Here is a 21,707-nt window from a genome sequence, read left to right as displayed (position 1 = left end):
TAACTTTAATGTTAGGCTACTGTTAATACTGTATTTCTATTTAGAAGGGACACAAAGGGCAGGCTACTGAACATAAAAAGAGCTTTTTAAGCCAACCAGGTGCATAAGACAGGAATGTGAATTTGGATTCGTTGCTGCTCTCCATAAAAACAGCTCCTTCAAACAAATTTACATTGGCATGCTGACACTCTGTGATATTTAAGGTGACTTATTAAAAAGAAAAAGTGTAGTGGATTTGTTTAAGTGTCTCTTAATGAATTGTTTCAAAATAAAAATGTAGCTAATGGAGCATCTTTATCTGTTAAGTTTACTCATCATTGTTTAAATGAAAAACTAACATGACCGCGTCTATAAATAATCTACTTTAGATGTATTGTACAGTGTGCCAAAAAGTATTTAGTTAGCCACCAGTATTGAGTTGAACTTTAGTTATTGACCAAATACTTATTTTCCACCTTAATTTGCAAATAAATTATTTAATGACAATGTGATTTTTTTCTCATTTTGTCATTCATAGTGGAGGTATACCTATAATAAAAATTACAAACCTCTCATCTTTTAAGGGGGAGAACCTGCACAATTGGTGGCTGACTTAATACTTTTCTGCCCCACTGTATATCTGGTTCATCTGTCAGCATCTCCCTGTTTCCTGCCTTTAGGCAGGTCTGTGGATAGTGTAAGTGTGTGGAGATAGAATATGGAATATAAAATGAAACTATTTTCTGGAGTCTCTGTTAGTATTTTGTTGGAGGTCTTCTTGAGAATTACAACCAACTCGATCAGTTCGGTGTTGCAAGTTAATTTAAATGCAGTATTCTTTCATTTCTTCAATAAAGTTGAAAAAGAAAATCAGAAAGATGTGTAAATTAGATTCTTAATTTAAATTAGCTGTGACTGCATGCAATGCTGTAGTTTATAGAGTAGCTTGAATTTGCTTCTTAATTAACTCCAATGTTTGAATAGCCATAAGTAAGCCAGCATATGAGACTGAATTCACAAAGGTGAAAAATAATTAGCACTGTTTGTTGCATTTTCTATAATCTAGCAATGATTACCTGTTTATTATCTTTTTTTTTTTTACAACTCATATGTTTTGTACTTTTTGGGGGGTCTTCACTCCTGTTTCAACTTGTTTGTTAGGATTTTTAAACTGAAACTAAAATTTGGTTGTTAACTTCTCAGTCACTGTGAATTCTCAAAATGATTGGAGAGAAAAAATAACTTTGAGAAAGTTATAAAACTGTATTTTTAAAGTAATGGAGGGCAACTCTGTTTGGAGCTGTTAGTGCCATTCAGTAGATTTTAAACAAATCAAGCCCAGTTGTCAGGATACTATGAATTGTGGAGGGCAATATGGCGTGACTCTGACTTTGTCACCATAATTTATTTGATTTACTCTCCCTTGTTCTTTAAATGGAAAACCCTCCATCTTTCTCTTTGACTGTCTAAGGTGTATCTGAAAGAGTTATGAGGCCGATTACCATAGAAATGATCTCCACATGACAAAATGCTGTTGTCTAAGCTCATGTACACGAAAGTGCCTTATGGGTTTTAAAACTAGTTTACCCATAAATTAATTTTAGTCTTGGGTGGAGAGATTGATGGAGTCATTATTGCTGTTCTTGCTATATCTACTGAAGTCTAAAACAAGCTGTTTTCAACAAAATTGTTATGCATGTGAAGAACTGAGTTTTTTTTTCTACATTATATATAGATAATATATATATATAACTCAATACTTGGTTTGGATTTATGTGCCCACGTGAATGCAAATAAACTACTATTGACCATCAAGAGCATCCTGATTGTGGTCTACTAAGTTGAATAGTCCCCAGTTTGCATTTTTTGAAGTGCAATTGAGAATGATATTGCCCCTTGTGCTTTTTGTGAGAGTCACTTTATAGTTTGGACAAAAATGCATCATCTAAAAGCCTGAGACAACTGTCTGTAAGTGCACAGATGAGTGCAGCTTGGGCTTGAAAAGTGCATCAAATAGGCTGCAAGAGCTTAGAGTACTGTTTACCCAAAATGCAGCCACTAAACCAGTTTAGTTCATTTGTTGTAACTTGGACTAAGAAACTGGCAAAAACATAATTTTGATCTCGTAAGGGGATAAAATCAGGTTTTTATATAAGTCACTTTTTCGTATAGTTTATTGTTTTTTTTGTAGCTTTATTTTCCGCTATGTCGACCTGGTGTTATAACCCAAAATCTGGGGGGGGGGGGAGTGAAAAAAAAATTTATGGATAGCACACATATGCCAACAGAATCTTACTTCCACTTTCGGCTTCTCCCATCAGGGATCGCCACAGCGAACAAGTCGCATGGTAAATTTGGCAATGTTTTACGCCGGATGCCCTTCCTGACGCAACCTTCTCAAACCGGGCTTGGTAGAGGTAGAGAAGGGAACAGGGAGGAGCCCGGAGTCGAACCCGGGTTTCACGGACGGAAGGCGCCGCAAACCAGCACGAGCTAAACTGGCTCTGCCAACAGAATAGTAAACACATTTTTTTAGAGTTCATTCAATCATATTCCACATGATGCATAAAAAAATCCTGTACATTCCGTGTTTTGAAAAAGGACATTAACAATCTAAAAAGAATTACTGACTGTTAAGTATGTATAGGAAGTGCTCTTGAAAAAGTTTCAAAACGTTCAACAATCAGTTGAAAAGAAATTTCAATTTCTTGATGCCTTTAGACATTTTATATCTTTTTAGATGATTGTTATGGTGTGTCAGCTGTAGCAGCTGCTCTTCCCTCCAAAAAGTTGTCATTATAAGAAGAAACCTTTAGAACAACCTTTGAATATATAACGCAGAGCTTTATATATTATCAGATAGTAACAGTGTCTGACTGTAAAAAAATACTAGTGTAGAAATTCCCTTTTTATTTTTGCTACTTTCTTTCACTGCCATGACATTGCATAAGCCTAGTATTGACTTTGGCATTTATATACTGTTATAGATGCAGCTACCATAAATTATTATTTATCACTTTAGCAGAAATTATGGAATTTTCTTTCCACTCAATGCTGTCTGTCTGCACAAAGAGCATATTGTTCAACACAGCATTTTAAAGCCCTTTGTCTTTATCAAATTAATTGAATTACAGCTGGTTTTGCTTATTTTATATTTTGTGCAGCCTTCAGTTCCCATACTATGGCATGTGGCATGTCTTTAATTCAGTGTTTCAAATCTCCTTTTTCCTCTAGTTGGGAGACTTTGTGGCGACTTTAGCTTGTGCACATCCTCAAAGGGTTATTAGTGTGAAAGTGACAGAAACAATAATGTGTTTAGGAACATAATTTCCTGTTCTTGACTGAAATTGATGTTTGTTGATTTTAAAATGTCTGATAAAGAATCCTTCGTAACAAAAACAGAGATTACAAATGGATGATTGTGAAGAAATAAGCCTATATTTGCTTATTGTGTTGCAAGAATAGAATTCATTATCTGAGGGAAAAGTAGTTTTTGGTTTGTAGATAAGCACATGAATTTTAGCTGAACTGGAAAATGTTTAGTTACAAAAAGTGTGACATGTGGCATCTTTAGTAGCTACTGCATCATTCACTGTTGTTCTGCCTAATTGGAATGAAAGACCCAGCAGCACAGTAGTTAATAACTGTAGCGTCATGAAAAGATTTATAATGAATATATCCAAAATCAATATTTTCCCAGCCATGGCTGTTCATGAATCCATCACTGATATGACTTTAAGGTTTCAGAGGATAATTTTTACAGTGTTGACATGAAAAACGATTATATTAGTTTTAGTTCCACATGAATGCTGTGGTTCTTCACATTTAATTTTTTGTATTTTTGACTGAACTGTCAGTCCACACATTCATCTCCACGTTTCACCTGAGCTCTGATCGTTTTAAACCAGAGTGGTGTTTAGTCATTGTGTGTTTTGAATGGCCATGCTGTGCAAATCTGCTGGTTTCATAATTCATAGAGAGCAAAAATCCAAAGGATTTACTTGTAAGAGCTGATTTTAATATCAACAGTGATGTTTTTTAATCTGCCTCATCTAGAGAAAAAAAATTTCGAATTTTGAATAGGATTACAGGCTCTCTAATCTCTCTTTAAAGTTTTTATGTTGTTACAGGTAATTTTTTTTTGCATTCAGGTATTTTTTATTCATCCCTCATCTGACTTCCTGGCAAATTCTGCTCTCATCCAAAACCTTGATTACCTGTCTACATCTACACTCCCACTGACATGCTTGATCAAAATCAAATCAAATTTTATTTGTAAAGCGCTTTTTTTTTTAAAATAATATATCATTCTACAAGTAAATGTATTATGATGGATAACTTGATTACATGTTTCCCTTCCTTTAAAAAAAAATATTTTTTAAAGATAAAAAAGAAAAATCTTTAAATAGTACAGATGCATTAAAAAAACTTTCAGAGAGTTTCAAATAAACTGGATAAGACCCCATAGACAAAAACAGTGAAATGTGTTTGTCGTGCCTTGACACTCGGCTGATAGATGACGCCGTGTGCACACCGCAAGTGAACTCTTGGCAGACAACACTGATGTAAACTGACAACCAAATGATCCTGGCAGATCATTTCCTAGCAGACAAACTCTTTGACAATAACAAGCTCATGATTACACCATCTGTTGTTAGCAAGCACTGCCACACTTTCTTCTTTAATGCAACTACACACCGCCCAGGTTTTTTGTGCCTGCGTCATCCTAAATCTCAGAGAGTTGTTGGAATCTTGGAATGCTCCTGCAGCCATGCCTCGATGAAACACATAATATTGCATATTTCAGCTTTTTCCTTTTTAGCGCTCCAAGATCCTCTATTCACACGGCTGAATATATCCATAAAGCTTTAGACTTCTATGAATGCAATCGTTTTTCCCCTGATTCCCTTTTTATTGTGTTTCATCTCTTGTTTTACTAAAGTCAAAGCACACAACAGATGTAAATCAGGTTGAGAGGAAGCTGATCCCCAAAACGGCTCTGACATTTCTTGTCTCGTCCCCCAGCTTCCTCCTGGTGTAAATTCAGCCCATGAATGCAAATGTTCAGCATAAAAACCTCCTTCCTATCCTTTTTGAGGGCCTAATTTGGTGCAGGAAAGGAGTCATTACACATTCTCTCAAAAGATAATACTCACCACTTGGTTTTGTATTTGCATGGGAATGTCCCACCAGAATTGAACAATGATGGAAAGAAAGCACTTGGTGCATCTTTTTTCCAGGGGAATCTATACTATGCGCATTCGGTTTGCATTTGGAGTGCTTTGTAGATTGTACAGTTGTTGCTTTTTTGAGGTGATGAAAATGTCTTTCCACCGAGGTTTGTCATGTTCTTCAAAATTTGAATTTTGGAAGCTAAAAAAACACTCAATTTTAGAAGAAAAAGCACTACTTCAAGTCTTTAAAATCTCCTTATACGAACCATTTTCTTTGGCACAACTTGATGGGGATTCAGCTGCTGCGAATGGTTTTGTCAGAGGCCACTAACCGCAGCGAGTAACAAGCTGCCAGGCTTTTTCTCTGCCTGACTTGAGGTACAAACCAGCACTCGGAAAAAGAAAAAAAAATCCCCGGACACAAGTCTTTGTGGGGCATCTGCTCATTTGTGATAAGGAACGGACAGTTTCTACTTCTTCCAATGGATATATCTTCTTGTGTTATTGCTGAAATTAATGCCAAACCTTCACATCATGATTTGTGATGTAAGATATAAAAAAAAAGCAGAATGTGCATTTCATTTTTTTCACAGTAATTTGCAAATGCAAGAGTACAGCTGCTCCACTCTGATTAGAGAGGAAATGTATTTCGAATAAATCTTATTTCTTCATTGAGAGCTCTCTTTGACAGTTCAATACTCTTTGGCAGATTCAATACTTGAACTCCGTTTGGCTTGCTGAGAATGAAACACTGGTCACTGAATCCTAAAATAAACTTTAAGATGTGTTTATTTTAATCAGAGCTATTTCATTTATTGATTTTCATAAAGAATAAACGTCATATTACAATTATTTTTATTAAAGGAATGTTAAAATCATTCCATTTCAACTCAATATAATTAAGATCTAATGACATCATGTTTCTTTTATTTAAAAATGTATTTTATTTAATTCTTAATGTCATGCAGTCCTGGTTCTATCTAGTCTGTGTAATGATGAACCCAGTATTGTTATTGCAACTGCAATCTGCAGATGCAAATATTTCAAATGAAAAACTATGGTAGTTTAGCAGGGCGTTATATATTATCAGATAGTAGCAAAGGAACTTTGCTTTATTGAAGCATGTTTTTTTTCTTCATATTTTTTTGAGTTCAGAAAGTCATTAAGGAAAATATAAATAAATAAAATAAAGTTAAAGTATCTAATATCAATGTTATTTGCTGCAATCTTTGTTCGGGTAAGTTGCCAAACAAGAAAACCATAATCATCTTTCCATATTCTATATAAGAGTGTGTCCACCACCTATTTGTTGCTTATCTCCATGTTTGTCGTCATGTTTACCATTTATATTAAAAATGCCTTTTATATGCTTGGCTTCCAGCAATTTGTTCCCTCTATTTCCAGTCAGCCTGTGAGTTTTTTTGTTCCCAACCTCCATCTTTTGATCTTCTGCTTCACTTACCGGTAGTTTTTTTTTTTTCCTTTCCTTTGTTGACCTTGGTTAATGTTTTTCTTCCCCCATGAATGAGTCTCTTTAGAACTAAAAGCATTCCAAGCATCTGCTGTGACAAATCATCACATTCATTCATTTGGTTTCACAAAAGAAGCCAACCTGGCTGGTTTTTCTCCATGTTCTCGTAAATGAGATGGATTCATCTTCTATTATTTAGTAAACGCTTAACAGAGCTGCCACATACAGAGCTGACAAACCAAAACAGATTTAGTCTTCCAAAACCACAGGTAATATTTCTGTAACTATTAATATTATTATGTGCCAATTTGGGTTCAGAAATAACTTGTTTCGTTTGAACGGTAAACAATATATTTATAAAAAAAAATTATGCCAACCAGTAGTTGAGCGATACAAAAATGGTCTTTTAAGTAGTGGTACAAATAAAGATTGTGTCATTTATTATTGGGTTAAAAAGTAGATGGAAATCTTAACATGATGCATTTATTAAAGCTGCTGATGACTGTCTAAGATATTTATTGCAAACCTTTTTTTTGTAAAATGGAGTAATACTGTAGTGTATGTATGCTAACCTTTTTTTTACAACAATTTTACGCTTTAATTTTGAACAGAAGCAAGATAAAGGAAGACAAAATATAAATAAAAAAATACTTTTTGCCTTTTGACTGCTCCTTATGCAGTTGCTGCAGTGATTTGCCTCCATCTAATCCTTTTTTTTTTTTTTAAAAAAGAGAAAACCACATACCAGTCTTTTTTATCAATGCCTTAAATAAAAGGCAAATATAGACACTGCTAAATTGAAAAAAAAAAAATGTATCGAGAAGTGTGTTTTCTTCTGAAAGTATGGAGACTAAAAAGTAAAGCCGTCTCAAAGCCACACTGACAGGGATCTCATACGTCAATGGGTTTGGAAAATGATGTGAAAGATTTGACACTTGTTCAGCTGCGTCCCAAACAGTATAAATACTAGCAGCACTGATACATTATTGTTGTGACAACTCGTTTATATTTAACTCTTGTTGTGAACTAATCAAGTTTAGCATCTTTAATTTCTCTAAAAGTGTATCAACATGATAACATTAACACATTAACCTAAAAAAATCGCAAATAAATATCAACAAGTGTTTCTTTATGTTTTCTGAGCATCTGTGCCACATTTTAACCTGTTTTCATTCGCCTTGTCTCCTCAGCAAGCAGCTTTACAGTTTATCCTGAGGGGGTTTTGTTCTCGATTTGTATTCTCCTGGCCTTCACCTCACTTGCAGATAGGCAGTTATCACACCGTAGGAGCTTGACCATTATTTTTCTGAGAGCTTCTTTTTCCTCTCTTCAGCATTTGTTTCACTGTTTTTCCATCTCACGCTGCTGTCAGCATCCCTATCCAAACTAATGTCACTACTACTGTTTTTAATCTGCAACATTGATTTTTGCATTTCCCATCCCATTCTGTTACACACACATCCTCAGCATCACTCCCTGCCTGAAAAAGGTTGTTACGGTCTTCACAGCTGACAAATGGGTTTTATTACTTTATGACTGCAACATAGACGTGATCATTGAAACTTTTATTTAGCCTCTTAGCTAGAAAAAAGTATTACGTTTTATTGTTGAAACACAGAGGAACTAGGCAAACATCCTTAATCTGTGGCTTGTCCTGGATGCATTGCTTACAAAATGTATTTATATGAATCCTGTTTTGTAAATTTGTCACTTTTTTTTTTTAAATAAGGATTTTTTCCATATTACCTTCCTGCTATTACATCCTTGAGGACACGTTTCAGTGCTTTCACTGGCTCCCTCCTGCTGAACATTGCCACTAAATTCATTTAATCTCTTGAAAGCCGAACCGTGTATTTCTCAAGAGGCTAAAGTGGCAGAAAAGAGCCATCCTCAAGGGAAACATGCAGCTTTTTCTCTTACATTGATGGCAAATGTTCAAACTGATTTCCTGGATTTTTTTTTCTGTTTGTTTTCCGATAATTGTTTCCATGTCAAGCTCTGTGTTAGAAGTAATTGTCTGTTCCACATCAACCAATCAAATATATGAGGAAATACTCTTTAAGATGAGGTATGTGATGATACACAATGTATAACTTTTGAATACTGTGTATGGAAATTGTCTGCTTCTTCTTTGAAGTTGAAAACCTCAGCATAAGCCTCAGGAGACACACTGCTTTCATTTTAATAATGACTCAAAATAGCTCCAATTGTGAGGTGGCCTATATTTTCTTTAATCTTTCTCATAATCAAAAATCAAGTAGCTTTGTATTATAATAATCCATAAACCATTTAAGCATTTTTAAAGTGTTGAATTGTTTTTTTTCTAACTTAATACAAATTTTATGAAAAATAGGATCAGCTGCAGATCTTTTATAAAAAGATTCTACCACCTTTGAAAGACATATCTTCATAGATTCATGATTTTCTAAGGAAAATATGTCTATGCCTATTTTCTGACATTCTAAGGAAAACAAATTCATCAAGACAACGAAAAATCCTGGTAAAATAAGAACTTTCCCGCTAAAAGCATGGGATTCTCTGCTGGCAGGCAGAACGAGGCATAACTGTGAGGGCTACATGTAAGCTTCCAGTGGTGTGTAAAAATAGTGAAAGTGGCTGTGGTTTAAACGGTGAGTTTTTCTTTAGTGCAAACAGGCAGACAAACTGACAGGATGTCACAAAACAGTCGACACGTAAAATCTGTAACAGCCCGCTGATGCATTCAAGGTCATCGTTGTTGTATATTCCTAAACGTTATCAGCCAGATTCATCGTAATTATATTCATATCAGTTGATGTCAATAATGACATTTAAACCAATTATTCCCTTCCTATATTATCATGCTCCTCTGTTAACATATACACACTCACGCTAGAATATCCTCTTGTCATGAAGCTTTTGTGAATATGCGTGCTTTAGGGGTGTAATTACACTTTACTACACACTACAGTGCATCACAGAGCAGTGACTCTATTGCCAACCTTAATACCCCTGTCTGACCATCTGCTGCTCAGTACTTCAGTCACCTGCTGAAGCACAGTAACCAGCAATACAACAGCAGATTGGTGCTAATGACAGACAAGGTGCTTCCAGCATCAGCACAGAAGTCCAGCAGAATTAACAGCTGAATGGCTACTCACCAGCTCAGAATTACTGTGGTATTCATCTGGAAGAACAACTATAATTCACTTATAAGAATGTACTAGTATTAGTTATTCCTGTTCTTCACTTGCAGCTTCAGATATGTTTTTGCTAAAACTATCAACATCACATCTATACTGATTGACTTGATCAGCGTATCCAGTGAGGAGGATTTCTCCTTGTTACTCCTCGGTTATCATGTTTCGTGCTATGCCAGCACTGGATGAACATCACAGGATGAACATCCATCCAGCCATCTTCATGGCCTGCTGAATCCCCTTCATGGTCATGGGACATTTTCCTCATGATAGTGGAGATTTTTAATGAAAATTAATCTTAAAATTGTATTTCTGAGTATTTATTTATTCAAATCATTGTAAATCAGGGGGCTTAAAGTCGGGAAAGGTCAGCAAAAAGACAATTTTTTGTCTGTTAAACAATTCGGAAATTATGTAAATTTTTTTAAAAGAAACTAATAATAGATACATACTCATCTACTGTAGGTCAAAGTTATAAAATTTTCAACAAATTATTGTCAACTTGAGTTTGTTCACTGACTTGGAAAACATCAAAGCAATAAAACACTGGAGGCTATTTATATTGGCACAATGTGCTGCAGGCGTTATCATCATGAATCAAGTTTATTACAGATGGTAATATTTTTAAGCAGACATCCTACAACTTTTATCCCCAGAATGCTGAAATTGTTAATAATGTTTAATGAAATACTGTTACTGAGTGGATTGCGCAGTTTAGTTTGTTTTTTTCAGTGGTGTATTTGGTCATGTTCTGCCCTCTATCAGTCATTCCAGGTTTATGTTAATCATCCATAGCTGTATTCATTTCTGGTAATTGAATCGGTTAGTTGAAAAGGGGCCCAAGTCCACAATTTGTCAAAATAGAGATATTATATGTTTTATGGTCTTCAAGGGAAAAGCTATCTGATTATGTACAAAAAGGTCCCAAGCCTGTTGTAATGTATTGACTATGCTTGACATTTAAAATGCATTAAGTGCAAAATTCCTGGACTTGGGCCTCTCTTGCATGGGTTTAGCTTTATCCCATAGATGGCAGCACTAGTTATCCAATATGGCAGCGCCCCTGTTTAATTCAAGAAGGGCCCAAGTCCAGAGACTTTAGTTTGCTAGTCCTCTGAAATGATGAAAGTGAGGTGCTTCATATTATAGCATTTGTAAGCTATGAACTGGTGCTAAATATGGGTAAGTATTAATCATTTGGTGTAGCCTCCCTTTAAGCTATGCAATTAAAATCATTTCCTGGAAAAACAAACTTCTTGGACTTGGGCCCTTTTGAACTAACCGATTCAAGTGTCTTCAGTGAGTAGAAGTGTCTGGTTTTCAGTTTTACATTGTCAAGTCATCTGCTTTCTCTGCTTTTGTTTCTCTATGGTATTTGTCCGATTTAGGTCATTAAATGTTTACGTTTCTGCCCCCAAGCCCAGTTTCTTGCATTTTGGCTCCTACACCTTCTTGACAGTTGTATCCAATGTGACTCTTCTTCTAGATTGGGATTCACTGCTAAATTCTCTTTTGTACCTTATTGTCCAAACACAGGCTTTTGTTGTAACTGGAAAGATTTTAATACAGAAGATTATGAAACTGAATTATGGAGAGTTTAAAGAAGGCATTTCTAATCAGAACACCTGGGTGAAGGCCTCGAGAAAGGCTGGGAGAGATGCACAGGTGGCGGCTCCACGTTGCCACTCCGCGGTGGCCCACGCTCCGGCTCTCCCGGTGAGGTGAGAAATGATGAAAGCTACTCTGGAGCGATCCGTGAGATAGTTCACAGCCTGCAACTCGAAGTGGAGCTCACAATGGGTGATCAACGCCCGACAGTCCCCGGAGTCGCCCTGCTTCGGTGCATCATATGTCTGAACCGGAGCCATATGATGCACCGAAGCAGAGGCCAGATTGTAATGTCAGGATTCGGTGTGGACACAAAATGCAGGACGCAGGATTTCCAAACGAAAGTTCGAATTTAATTTTCAAGTTGCTCTGCAGACAAGGAAGGTAGTAGCTCTATGAAAAGCACAAAACAATCTGGCCACAAGTGGAGGGGAGACGCAGACTATAGACATGAGGACAGATTAAACAATTAAAAATAGGTGCGCACATCAGGGACGGCAGGTGAACACACTATGGGAAAGGGAACACTGGAGGGAAGATCAAGACAACTGCAATGAGAGGACAAGTGAGAAACAGGAAGTAACAAAATAAAAGCAGAACAAAAACCGCCCTGGCCTTTACTTCAATGAGCATCCCTAAATATTGTAATGCCTGTTTCTTTTTTTTTTTGGTAATAAACAAGTTTTTCTTTAGTTTTACAAAATGTCCAAATATCACCGCAATAGCTATTTTTCTTGTAGACTGTTGATCTAATATTTACTGAAATTATCCTAAGTAGCAGCAGTTGGTTAAATAAAAGTGTAAAGAAAAGGTTGGCCAGGGAGAAATATTTTGAGGCTTCATTTTCAAGACTCCCGCCCAAGTGAATAATTGGCATTGTCTAAGAGAAATGAATTGTCCTTTTCCAGAGATTAGAGGGATTCTTCAACCTTATTTTTTCTTGCCCTGGGCAACCAATTTTTCCTTTCTGGTGACAGTGCTCTAAAAATGTTTTGATTCATATTCGACCTTGATAAGTGCATTTCTAGGAAAGGCAACCTAAGACCCTAGACTTCAAGCAGTGACTTTCCCGTAAAGGATCATTGATGTTAAATGTAGGGCACATATGATAATTGAAAGGAGAAAAGATTCTGAGTGGAAGACTTTTTTTATTTCTCCAGTTTACCTGTGGAGGATGGATGTGACCTGATGTTACAGAAAAAAGGCATTTCAGATGAGTGACTTTAATGGAATACGTGTACAGCTTTATAAGTCCAGCAGAAAGAATGTGGCATGTTCAAATCCAAAATGTCTTCAGCGTCATTGTCAGCACTTTCTCAGTCTGAAATTGCAGGTAGTTACTCAAAAATCTATGACAAACATCTTTTCTTTCTCCTCCTAAAGAATGAAAACACACAGCACATCTTTGTGTGTCTCTGAAGGGCATGGGTGATTTCAGAACTTTAATTTAAAAAGGAATAAACAAAAGACCCTGAAATGACAAAAACTTCTTAAAGTAGATATGACCCTTCTTCTTAACCCTGTCACTGCATATCATAAAATTAAGAGAATACAAAACCACATTTTCCTCTGTTGTTACACAAAGATGTCAGAGTGATGTGCCAGCAGCTGATGCGTTCTAATGAGAGAATTTTCCTCCTCCTCGAGGGGGGAGGTTTCTGAGGCCCGTACACAGTTGCTTTTATATGGTGGACAACTCACCCTTTCACCCAGAAAATTGACTAATTGCCTTTTAGTGCATTTATTTTCAGGAGAAAGGGCTGTCAGGAGCTGCATTTCAATTACACAAATGTGCAAAGCTTTGTAAAAATTCTAGAAATGTTAAAAAACACAATTAAGCTATTAGATTGTTTCCATGACATCATCATTGTGCTAATAAACGCAAGCCAACTAACGTGATAAATTATTTAAAACAGCAACGGATGTGAACAATGGATACATTCAAACTTCTGCCATGGCACTAGCGCTCATCATTATCAATCAAAGAAGGCGTTGTCGTCTTAGGCCATGGAGCAGCAAGCTCCTTACACGTGGGAGCGACTACGGAGGAAGCGATTTTGGGAAATCATGGTTGGTGATTTTACAGAGGAGCTGTGGAACCAACAATTCCACATGACACGCTCAACTTTTGATTAGCTGTGTGACGCTGTGGTACCTCTTGTGGCGAAGTGCCTGCTCCTGCGCAGTGCCCAAGGCAGCCAGTTCTTAACAATGCACATCGCCATCGTTATCTGACTCATTTATTTTGAAAAATTGTTTGCATTGCAGCTTTGCGAAATATGTTCATTTCGATGTGCCTCAAAAACCACCTCCTCCAATCGTAAAACTTATTTCGATAAATGCGACATGTTTCCATTAGGCAAATATAATATCGCAAATCCAATTTGCGCAATTTCATAGTCAATGGAAAACCAGCTAGTGAGACATCCGTTACAACAATAAAACTACAAAACAAAGCTCCGACCATAAGCGCAAGTACATTTTTCAAAGAATGTGACGGGAGACTATGTTTTGCTTTTTGTAGCTCCACTAATATTGAAGTGATGGGTTTCACAGGTATTAGGGTGCCCACTCCCTTTCAACAAGGCATGTTTTCAGATTCTATTCCTGAATTTGAAGTCAACTTAGAAGAATGGTGGTTTGGTGGACCAGCATGCAAGAGATATGGCTTGTTGAAATAAACTTAGACATGACAAAAACAGTACTGAGAAAATAATACGGAGCCTTTGGAGCTTGTGTCAGTCTTCCTAAAGCGGAGGTATTTGAATCATGTATTGGAGCTTGAATCAAAACACTGGTGTCCCGGGATCAACGACATTTGAAGCGTCAAACCTCAATGCTCTTTCACTTCATCCTTCATTGCATATGAGGCTGTTCATTGTCTCATAGTCTGGCGGTGTGTGTCACTGGCTCATGGCGTTTTTATTCATTCTGAGCCAATGACAGCATTGCAGATATGACATATTTGAGTGGTTTAGTGCCATACCAGCTATCATGCATCAAAACGGGGATGTTAAGAGATAGAGATTTGAAAAAAAACGGCCAAAAAGGGGCATGATAAAACAGAACAAAATTAAATGCAGTCTCTTAAATAGGCTCAACAAAAAACAATGATGGCTACTTGACAAATAAAACTGCTGTGACTGTGATCTTTGCTATTTTAGGGAAAATTTGAAAAATGAGTATAGAACAGGCATTGCTAGAGTCAGCTCACCAATCCAACATTAAAAATTGACAAAGCTAGAGTAGTGCAATTCTGTCACTTGGCTTCAGCAAAGCAACTGTTAGAAATATTTTTGTTATACCTGCAGCCGTCGAACAAGAACAGAGGAATTTCATTTGAAAAGAGAGCATAGCGTGACTGACATCTGAGGGGCTTTCAGAAAACTGCCGACTTAGAAGTATTTATAACCTGAAATGCAGCCGAAGATGTCTCTTCATCGACTCACCTGTCGAGTCTGAATAAAAATATCAAGGCTTCCGTGGAAACTACACGCTGAGACAAACACAAGTCAAGAGGTGTGAAAGAAGTCAAGCTGCTGCAAAATGCAAATGGATGTGTTTCTTTGTGAACCCGCTTCAGGTTAGCAAACTTACTTTCTGAAGTGGTGCATCTGAGTTTACGCTGGAAACAGGACAAAAGGAAAGATAAGGCTGTCAGCGCAGATTAAAGAATCTGCTTCCACCTCATCTCTTTCTTTCACTTTAACAAAAGAGTCACAAAGTTGACACACTTAGCCCTCTAAATACAGATTTCAATAGAGACAGGGCGAGGACAACGGAGCTACTGAGGGCTTAAGATAAATCACGTTTTGTTCATGGGAAATAATTAATTTTCCAAATATTTGTTTTCAGTAAATAATCATTCACAAGAGTCATACATTTTAAAGCAGAGTATAGTATACACCTGCACAGTAACAAAACCAAAAACAAAGTAATAAAATGATCCAGTCAGCTGCTGATCTGACTGCAGAAAAACAAATGTGACAGGAGCCTGAACAACATATTTTAGTGGAGCTTTAGAGAAAATGCGCAGCAGAGACGACAATGCAAAACCTGTTCTGCATGCAAAAAAGGTGCTGTGTGTGTTCTGTAAGTACAATGTATTCATATAAGTGTGGAAAAAAAGTTTTTATCAGCTCATTTGATAACTTTGGATGAAGTCAAAGAACAGGCTGAAACACACAGATTCTGTTCATCCTTAAGTTTTTTAAAAAGTACAAGGCAATTAACACTTGACAGTTTTCAGATTATAAATATATTTTATTTAATTATTCACAAGTCATTCGTTTCCAACAAGCTGCAAAATTAAAAGCACAATTAATGTATTAACATTTCTCACAAATGTAGTGCACCAAGTGCACTAATGTAGTTGGTGAAATTCAATATTCCAAGTTCCTACCTTTCTGCGTTAGCATCTTCTCACGGGCTGTTACATTTTCCTAAGAAATTTTAAGAAAAATATGTAAAAAGAGGGGAACAGTGAAACTACATTGGAAAAGTTAGTTATTACTGAAACCCCCGAGTCATCTACTGGCTATTAGCCAGTTGCCCTAACAATGAAAAGACACATGCTGTGTCCTAGTTGATTCCACTTTTGTTCGGAGATAACACACAGAACAAAACACGTTTTCCATAAGAACACAAACATGTGGAGGCTAATGTCACATTATAGGAAGAGTTGTGCTTCATTTTTGTGTGTGGAACTGGTGGATCTTTTACTCTGTGCATGTTGCTTTGTGTTCTGAGGATTTTCTGTGAGTACAGATTTAAACTTTTAAATAAAGTAAGCACATGAAGGTTGTTTCATAATTGAAGGAACATTGCATAGTGACCACACAAACCTAACACTAACGTCACGATTAAATAATTTGAGAAAGTGACATCATGCAGCAAGGTTGTTTCATACAGGCTTCTGGGCTCTTGCTTGTAAAATAAATAAATGGTTGAACTGCCAAAATGCTGTATTTCTTTTCACCGCAGCAGTCGTATGCAACAAACAACATCAAAAAGAGCCTACAGCATAGTTTATACTGTTTTGTACTAGGAGATGGATGAACGCTCTTTTCAATTCTTCACAGTCTAAACATTTTTGGCCGTATTGTGTACATTTTGTTTCTGTAATGTTTGCCCTCGTTGGTGGCTTTATTGGTTTAAGAGGTGAAAAAGAACAAGGAAAAAGATGTGCTGTGTTTTTTTTTACTGTGAAATGTGCATGAGAACAGTACCAAAGGATATTGAATCTCATTTGTATGCTTGTGTTTATACTATTATCTGTCTGTGATGTTGTTGTGACAGCTCGCTGCCACTTCTTATCTTAATAGCCCTTCACACTTTTCACCAATTACTGAAGGTTTGCAGTGATGAGAGGTTGGAGGAGAGCCCAAATTCTTGATTCAGGGGCTGCAGGCAAGGAAAGGAAACTTTATTTCAAAAGAGAAAAGAGCACAGTTCAGGTAGGACCTCAAGGCAGAATTTACAAGGGAATAAATGAAGCATGAGCTATTGCAAGCACAAATAGGCGGGCCTGATGAGGAGGTGGCAGGAGACAAAAGAAACCCGCACTAAATACTGCAGGGACAGGTTAACAATAGGAGTCTGGGATGGCAATTAACAGCAGAGTCCAGATAGGAAAAAATAGGAAATCAAGCTAAACAGAAAAATAAAAAGTAGAGTACCAAACAAATTATGACATCTATAATTTGCATCTTGAAAATATAAGTGGGGTTTACTGTGGTGTTGTGGTTACAACTGTTGCTTTTCAGCAGCAACATACTGAGTCAAATTCCTTCCCTGAGTGACACATTTCTGAGCGCTAATGAGCCTTTCTGAGTGTTTTCCTGTTCTCCTAATGGAGGTGGTGGTGGGGGGGGGGTTCTAGGGGGACTTAAGTTTACTCTCATGACACATGAGCTCACTCAGGAAGAAAAAGTAGCCAAAATGGCACCTTTTTGCTCATATGTGACCCATAAATGTTTTTTTTTCCCCATTACAGTCTGAACTTCACAAATCTGACCTTGCAATGTTGTAGTTTCTGACTTGTTTGAAATGTTGATGCACTTTCTGAATGGTCATGTCCAATTTCGTCTGTCTTTTATGTCATAGGCATCGGACAAGCATCACAGCTGATGAACACAACATCTTTAGAAAAGGAAAAATTGCACTGACAGGAACAACAGCCATGTATGACAAAAAGGATTTTTTTGTGCATTTGTTAGTTCATGTCTGATAGATAGGAACTAAATGTTAAACATCTAAATAGGATTAGAGCCCATTTTCAATTTAGCCTAAATATCAGAGTCCAGTGTGTGAACCTATATTTTTCCTGATTTGGCAAAAACTGTTTCCAATACAGACTTGAAATGTAACACAAGAAAGTAATAATTAACCAGATATTTATGGAATGTCTTAGCAAATTGTAACTTATAAAATGTTGCTATCAGAGTTATTGATTTAACATATTTATCTTGCCAACACTGTCTTGGTTTTGCTGCTGGATGATATTCTTGTGTATTCCAACAGCAAAATAATGAAAATAGTTCAATTATATTCCTCCAGATATTTATTGAATGAAAAATAATAGCATTTCTGTTGTGTTTAGCACCTGAAATGTGCTTTTGAGGCCTGAACATTTATTCTTTTTTTGTGTTAAGGAGTGAAAAGGGTTTTATCAGAATGTTTCTATTCTCCACCTGTAAGAGTATTTTATAGATTGAGAGACTGGTAAAAGTATAACAATCAATGCAAATATTTACAACTCGACTACAAAGATAATTTTTTATCCGGAATTGCATAGATTTAACTGAGACTATGGCATGCAATATAATTACCTTAAAACCTATCATTAATCCACAACAAATTATTGGACAAAGATGTATTTTTTATAAAATTTTTGTTTTTAGAAATTTGTTTTTATCCTTGAAATCTTTTAGCATCAAATCGTCTCACTGATAATGTGCTGCTTTCATATTCTGTAGTTTTATTGCTCTCCTTTAGTGACAGCCCTGACAGATTCTCCAGAGATGGTTTTGTTCACATATTTAAGCCGATGACGATGAAAATGAGCCTCTTTCTCCTCTGTCTTTTCTCATATCCCACTCTTCTGCAACTGTGGAAGTAGACAGCTATATCTCACATGTCAAGAGGACTTCTAAGAAGCTTTGAGAATGCTATCGCTAAGACCTCACTCTACCTTTTGCCTCGTCTGTTTGGCTTTACTTAACTTAAGATAACATCCAGGTTTGTAAACAAAATGTATTCAACAGATTTTTTTTTTCCAATAGGCCTATCCATGTTTATTATGAGATTGTGCTAGCATGTCTACACGCTAAACAGAATAAATTGGCAAACTGTTCATGTTCTAACAACTTGCGCTAATTAGAGTTTCAGGGATCCACTGTTGGGAGAAATACCTCTATAGGCTTAATTAATCATCAGCTCAAGCAGCCAAATGCATGGACCCTCAAGCAGCCTAGTCCAGACTAAAAAACCTGCATAAGTCTTATCCTGTCTAATCAGGTTTGTCTTTTAAAGAGCTTGTAGCTTTTCTCCTCACAGCACAGAAAATGTAACAGCTGGGATGGACGTGAGTGATTATTCCGCTTCTGGCTTGTTTGTTCACTGTTCTCTCAAACCAGGTATGATGAGATTCTGAACAGTTTTGAGCACTAACTTTTATAAATAAACGAAACAAACATGTTTAACAATTTAAAATGGTAAATAAAATCACAATCTTCAATGTTTAAGAAGAAAAGAAGAAAAGAAACAGTAGTATCTTTGATCCTTTCTTTTTTAAGGATGCAACGTTTTTGTACAGCAAACAATTTGTTTACTTTTCAAGGATATCTGCCGTTATCCGTCACCTTCCAGGAGAAGTCGTTTTTTTTGCCTCCATTCATAATTTAATGCTGTCACACCTGCTCTTCTCCGTTGTTTCAGTTTTTGCTTTGCTGTCATGGTTTGTCATTGCAGTATAAAACAGCTTGCTCATAAATATTAACCATTCCAATCTGCTGAAAACACACATAGTCCATGGTCACATACACACTGGGAAGTCTAACCTTGCCTTTCGCGTGTATTGTCACTGCAGACTTAACGGGCCTTTGTAGCTTTTAGACTTATCTATCTCATTTAATTTTCCAGGGCTTCCCACTGAATTTAAGACCTAATTTGCTACTGACTGATCATTCATCCCTTTTTAAGCGTCAAAAAAACATATTTACTTAAAAGAGATTAATACAAAGACAAACAGAAAGCACAACCATGACAAACAGTTTTAGGAAGAAATCCTTTTTGTCATTCTCTACAGATTTTCATTTAATTGTGGAAAAGAGCTGTTTGTGTCTGATAGGATGAGAATTATTCTCGATAACCTCAATCTGTCAGCAGCAACATGAAATACTTAAGCTCTATAATGAAATGTCTTTTCCCTTTTATTGTCCTGGAACTTCCCTCTGCTGCAAAAGACTGATGGCTTGTCTTAATAATATTATAAGCAAACAATACAAGATCCAGTTTTCATTAGATTCTATTTCTGGGCTTTAAGCACATTTTCTTGATCAATTCACTGCTTTGAAAAAGGAAAAATTAATGACATTATTATTTTTATCACATACAATACTTTTATGTCTTGATCAGTTTTTTTCCAGAGTATATAATATGGGAGTGGTATTATTAAGATGACTTATTACAAGTCATGTAGTAGTAAAGAATAAGGTGAATTTCATGTATTCAAAGATTATAAATGTCCTTTTTCACAAACAGACTAAAAGTTGCATATTATTGAATCTCTGTACAAAGCCCAAAAGGCACAAAATGAGTCTATTAAAAGATAAAATCAGCACAAAGTTTAGAAACTCTAGTGCAAAACATGACAGCCACGTCAGTGGGGAACATTTCTGCATAGCAGCCATAGTAATTTGACTTCAATTTTGTCCGCTTTATGGTCTGAAATTGCACCTCTTTTTGTCAGCATGCAAGGTTTCCTGAAAGTGCAGTAGGAGCACTTGGAGATTGTATGATGTCTGGGTGTGATATGAGTCCTAGACAACAAACTAGCAGCCATAGCACTCTGCTGGATATTCTTTTACTCTCATTGTTTCTATTTTTTGCTCACTTCAAACACAATCTGCCTTGAAATCTCAGGGAGTGTGAGAAAACACATCGAAGAATATTGCTCGAATTAAAAAGCAGCATTACCACTTGAATATTTAATCAAGGAAAGGATCTGTGTTGCTATAGTGATATCTTCAGGGGCATTAGTTTGACTGTGTCCTGCATGCATAGGTTAATGAGCAAAGTCGGTAGCACAAAAAACCCACTAGCTGCTGGCAGTGGCAAATTTGTAGTTTAAGAATTTCTCATTATCCGATCATTGAGAAGAACAAGGTCTTTCTGTTGGAGGACAGTCAGACTGTTTGTGCCACAGGCTGCCCTTCACCTGCTAAGCACAAGGAAAAAAATAGGGTCCATCACAGCGGTCGCATAAACGCTCATTTATCCATCAGCTTCAAATGTCACCAACTCACTGGTAGGTTACGATGCTGCGACCTACAGTAAATCCATATCGTTTGTCTTCTTCTGTCCTCCTAGAGACACCGGGGAAGGACGAGGTCAGTCAGGCAGACGCATCGTTCTCTGACTCGTCACTGTTCACTCACTGGGGTCAAGAACTCAGCTCAGATGACCGCCGCGTGGCTCTCAAGATGTTTCAGTACTATGGATATAACACCTACCTCAGTGACCGTCTGTCACTAAGCAGGCCAATACCAGACCTTAGGCCGGACGGGTAAGAGTTTAGTATTCATGTACTACTATACACAGGAACCTTACTGTTGGGCGAAAGCAGAGTACACCCAAGACAGGTCACCAGTCTGTCACAGGACCACTTAAGCACACACACTCTCATTCAAACCAAGAGAAATCAGTAAATTTCTCAAATTAATGTAATGTATATTAAATGTTCTAATTTAAGTTATTGTATTTCTCTTTAATTCATTTTAAATTGTGTATGTGTTTACTTTGGCTCTATAACATTCAGAAGTTGTGTGGCTTTGCCTTAAGAATAGATTTTTACAATCCAAATATATTTTTATGGTTAACTCTCTTTAATTTAGATCAAATAAAGACTAAGATTAAATTCCTGAAAGAATATTACTCTGCTGTCTAGTTTAGAAGTCTCTGAGCAGCATCTCCTTCTATACTGGTGCCACCAAAATAATATACACTTTGAAGAATAAATATTGCTATCATAAGGTTGGCAACACCAAAGACACCAGAAAGCTTCTCTTCACATGT

At 36.6% G+C, this 21,707-nt stretch overlaps 1 protein-coding gene across 2 annotated transcripts in view; it reads left to right on the top strand.

Moving 5' to 3' along the window:
• Window positions 1-21,707, top strand: part of galnt18b (UDP-N-acetyl-alpha-D-galactosamine:polypeptide N-acetylgalactosaminyltransferase 18b) — a 77,545-nt gene that overhangs the window by 9,030 nt on the left and 46,808 nt on the right. For both annotated transcript variants that reach the window (XM_020713982.3, XM_004066998.5), the window contains exon 2: window positions 21,003-21,198. In XM_020713982.3, coding sequence (XP_020569641.1) covers window positions 21,003-21,198 — 196 coding nt within the window. The remainder of the gene's footprint in view (window positions 1-21,002; window positions 21,199-21,707) is intronic.

The sequence above is a fragment of the Oryzias latipes genome, chromosome 3 (genome assembly GCF_053564925.1).
Source record: "Oryzias latipes strain Hd-rR chromosome 3, Olatipes_Hd-rR_3.1".
In the NCBI taxonomy this organism is placed as follows: Eukaryota; Metazoa; Chordata; class Actinopteri; order Beloniformes; family Adrianichthyidae; genus Oryzias; species Oryzias latipes.
The sequence above is the reverse complement of the archived record's forward strand: the minus strand, read 5'-3'. Positions and strand labels throughout refer to the sequence as shown.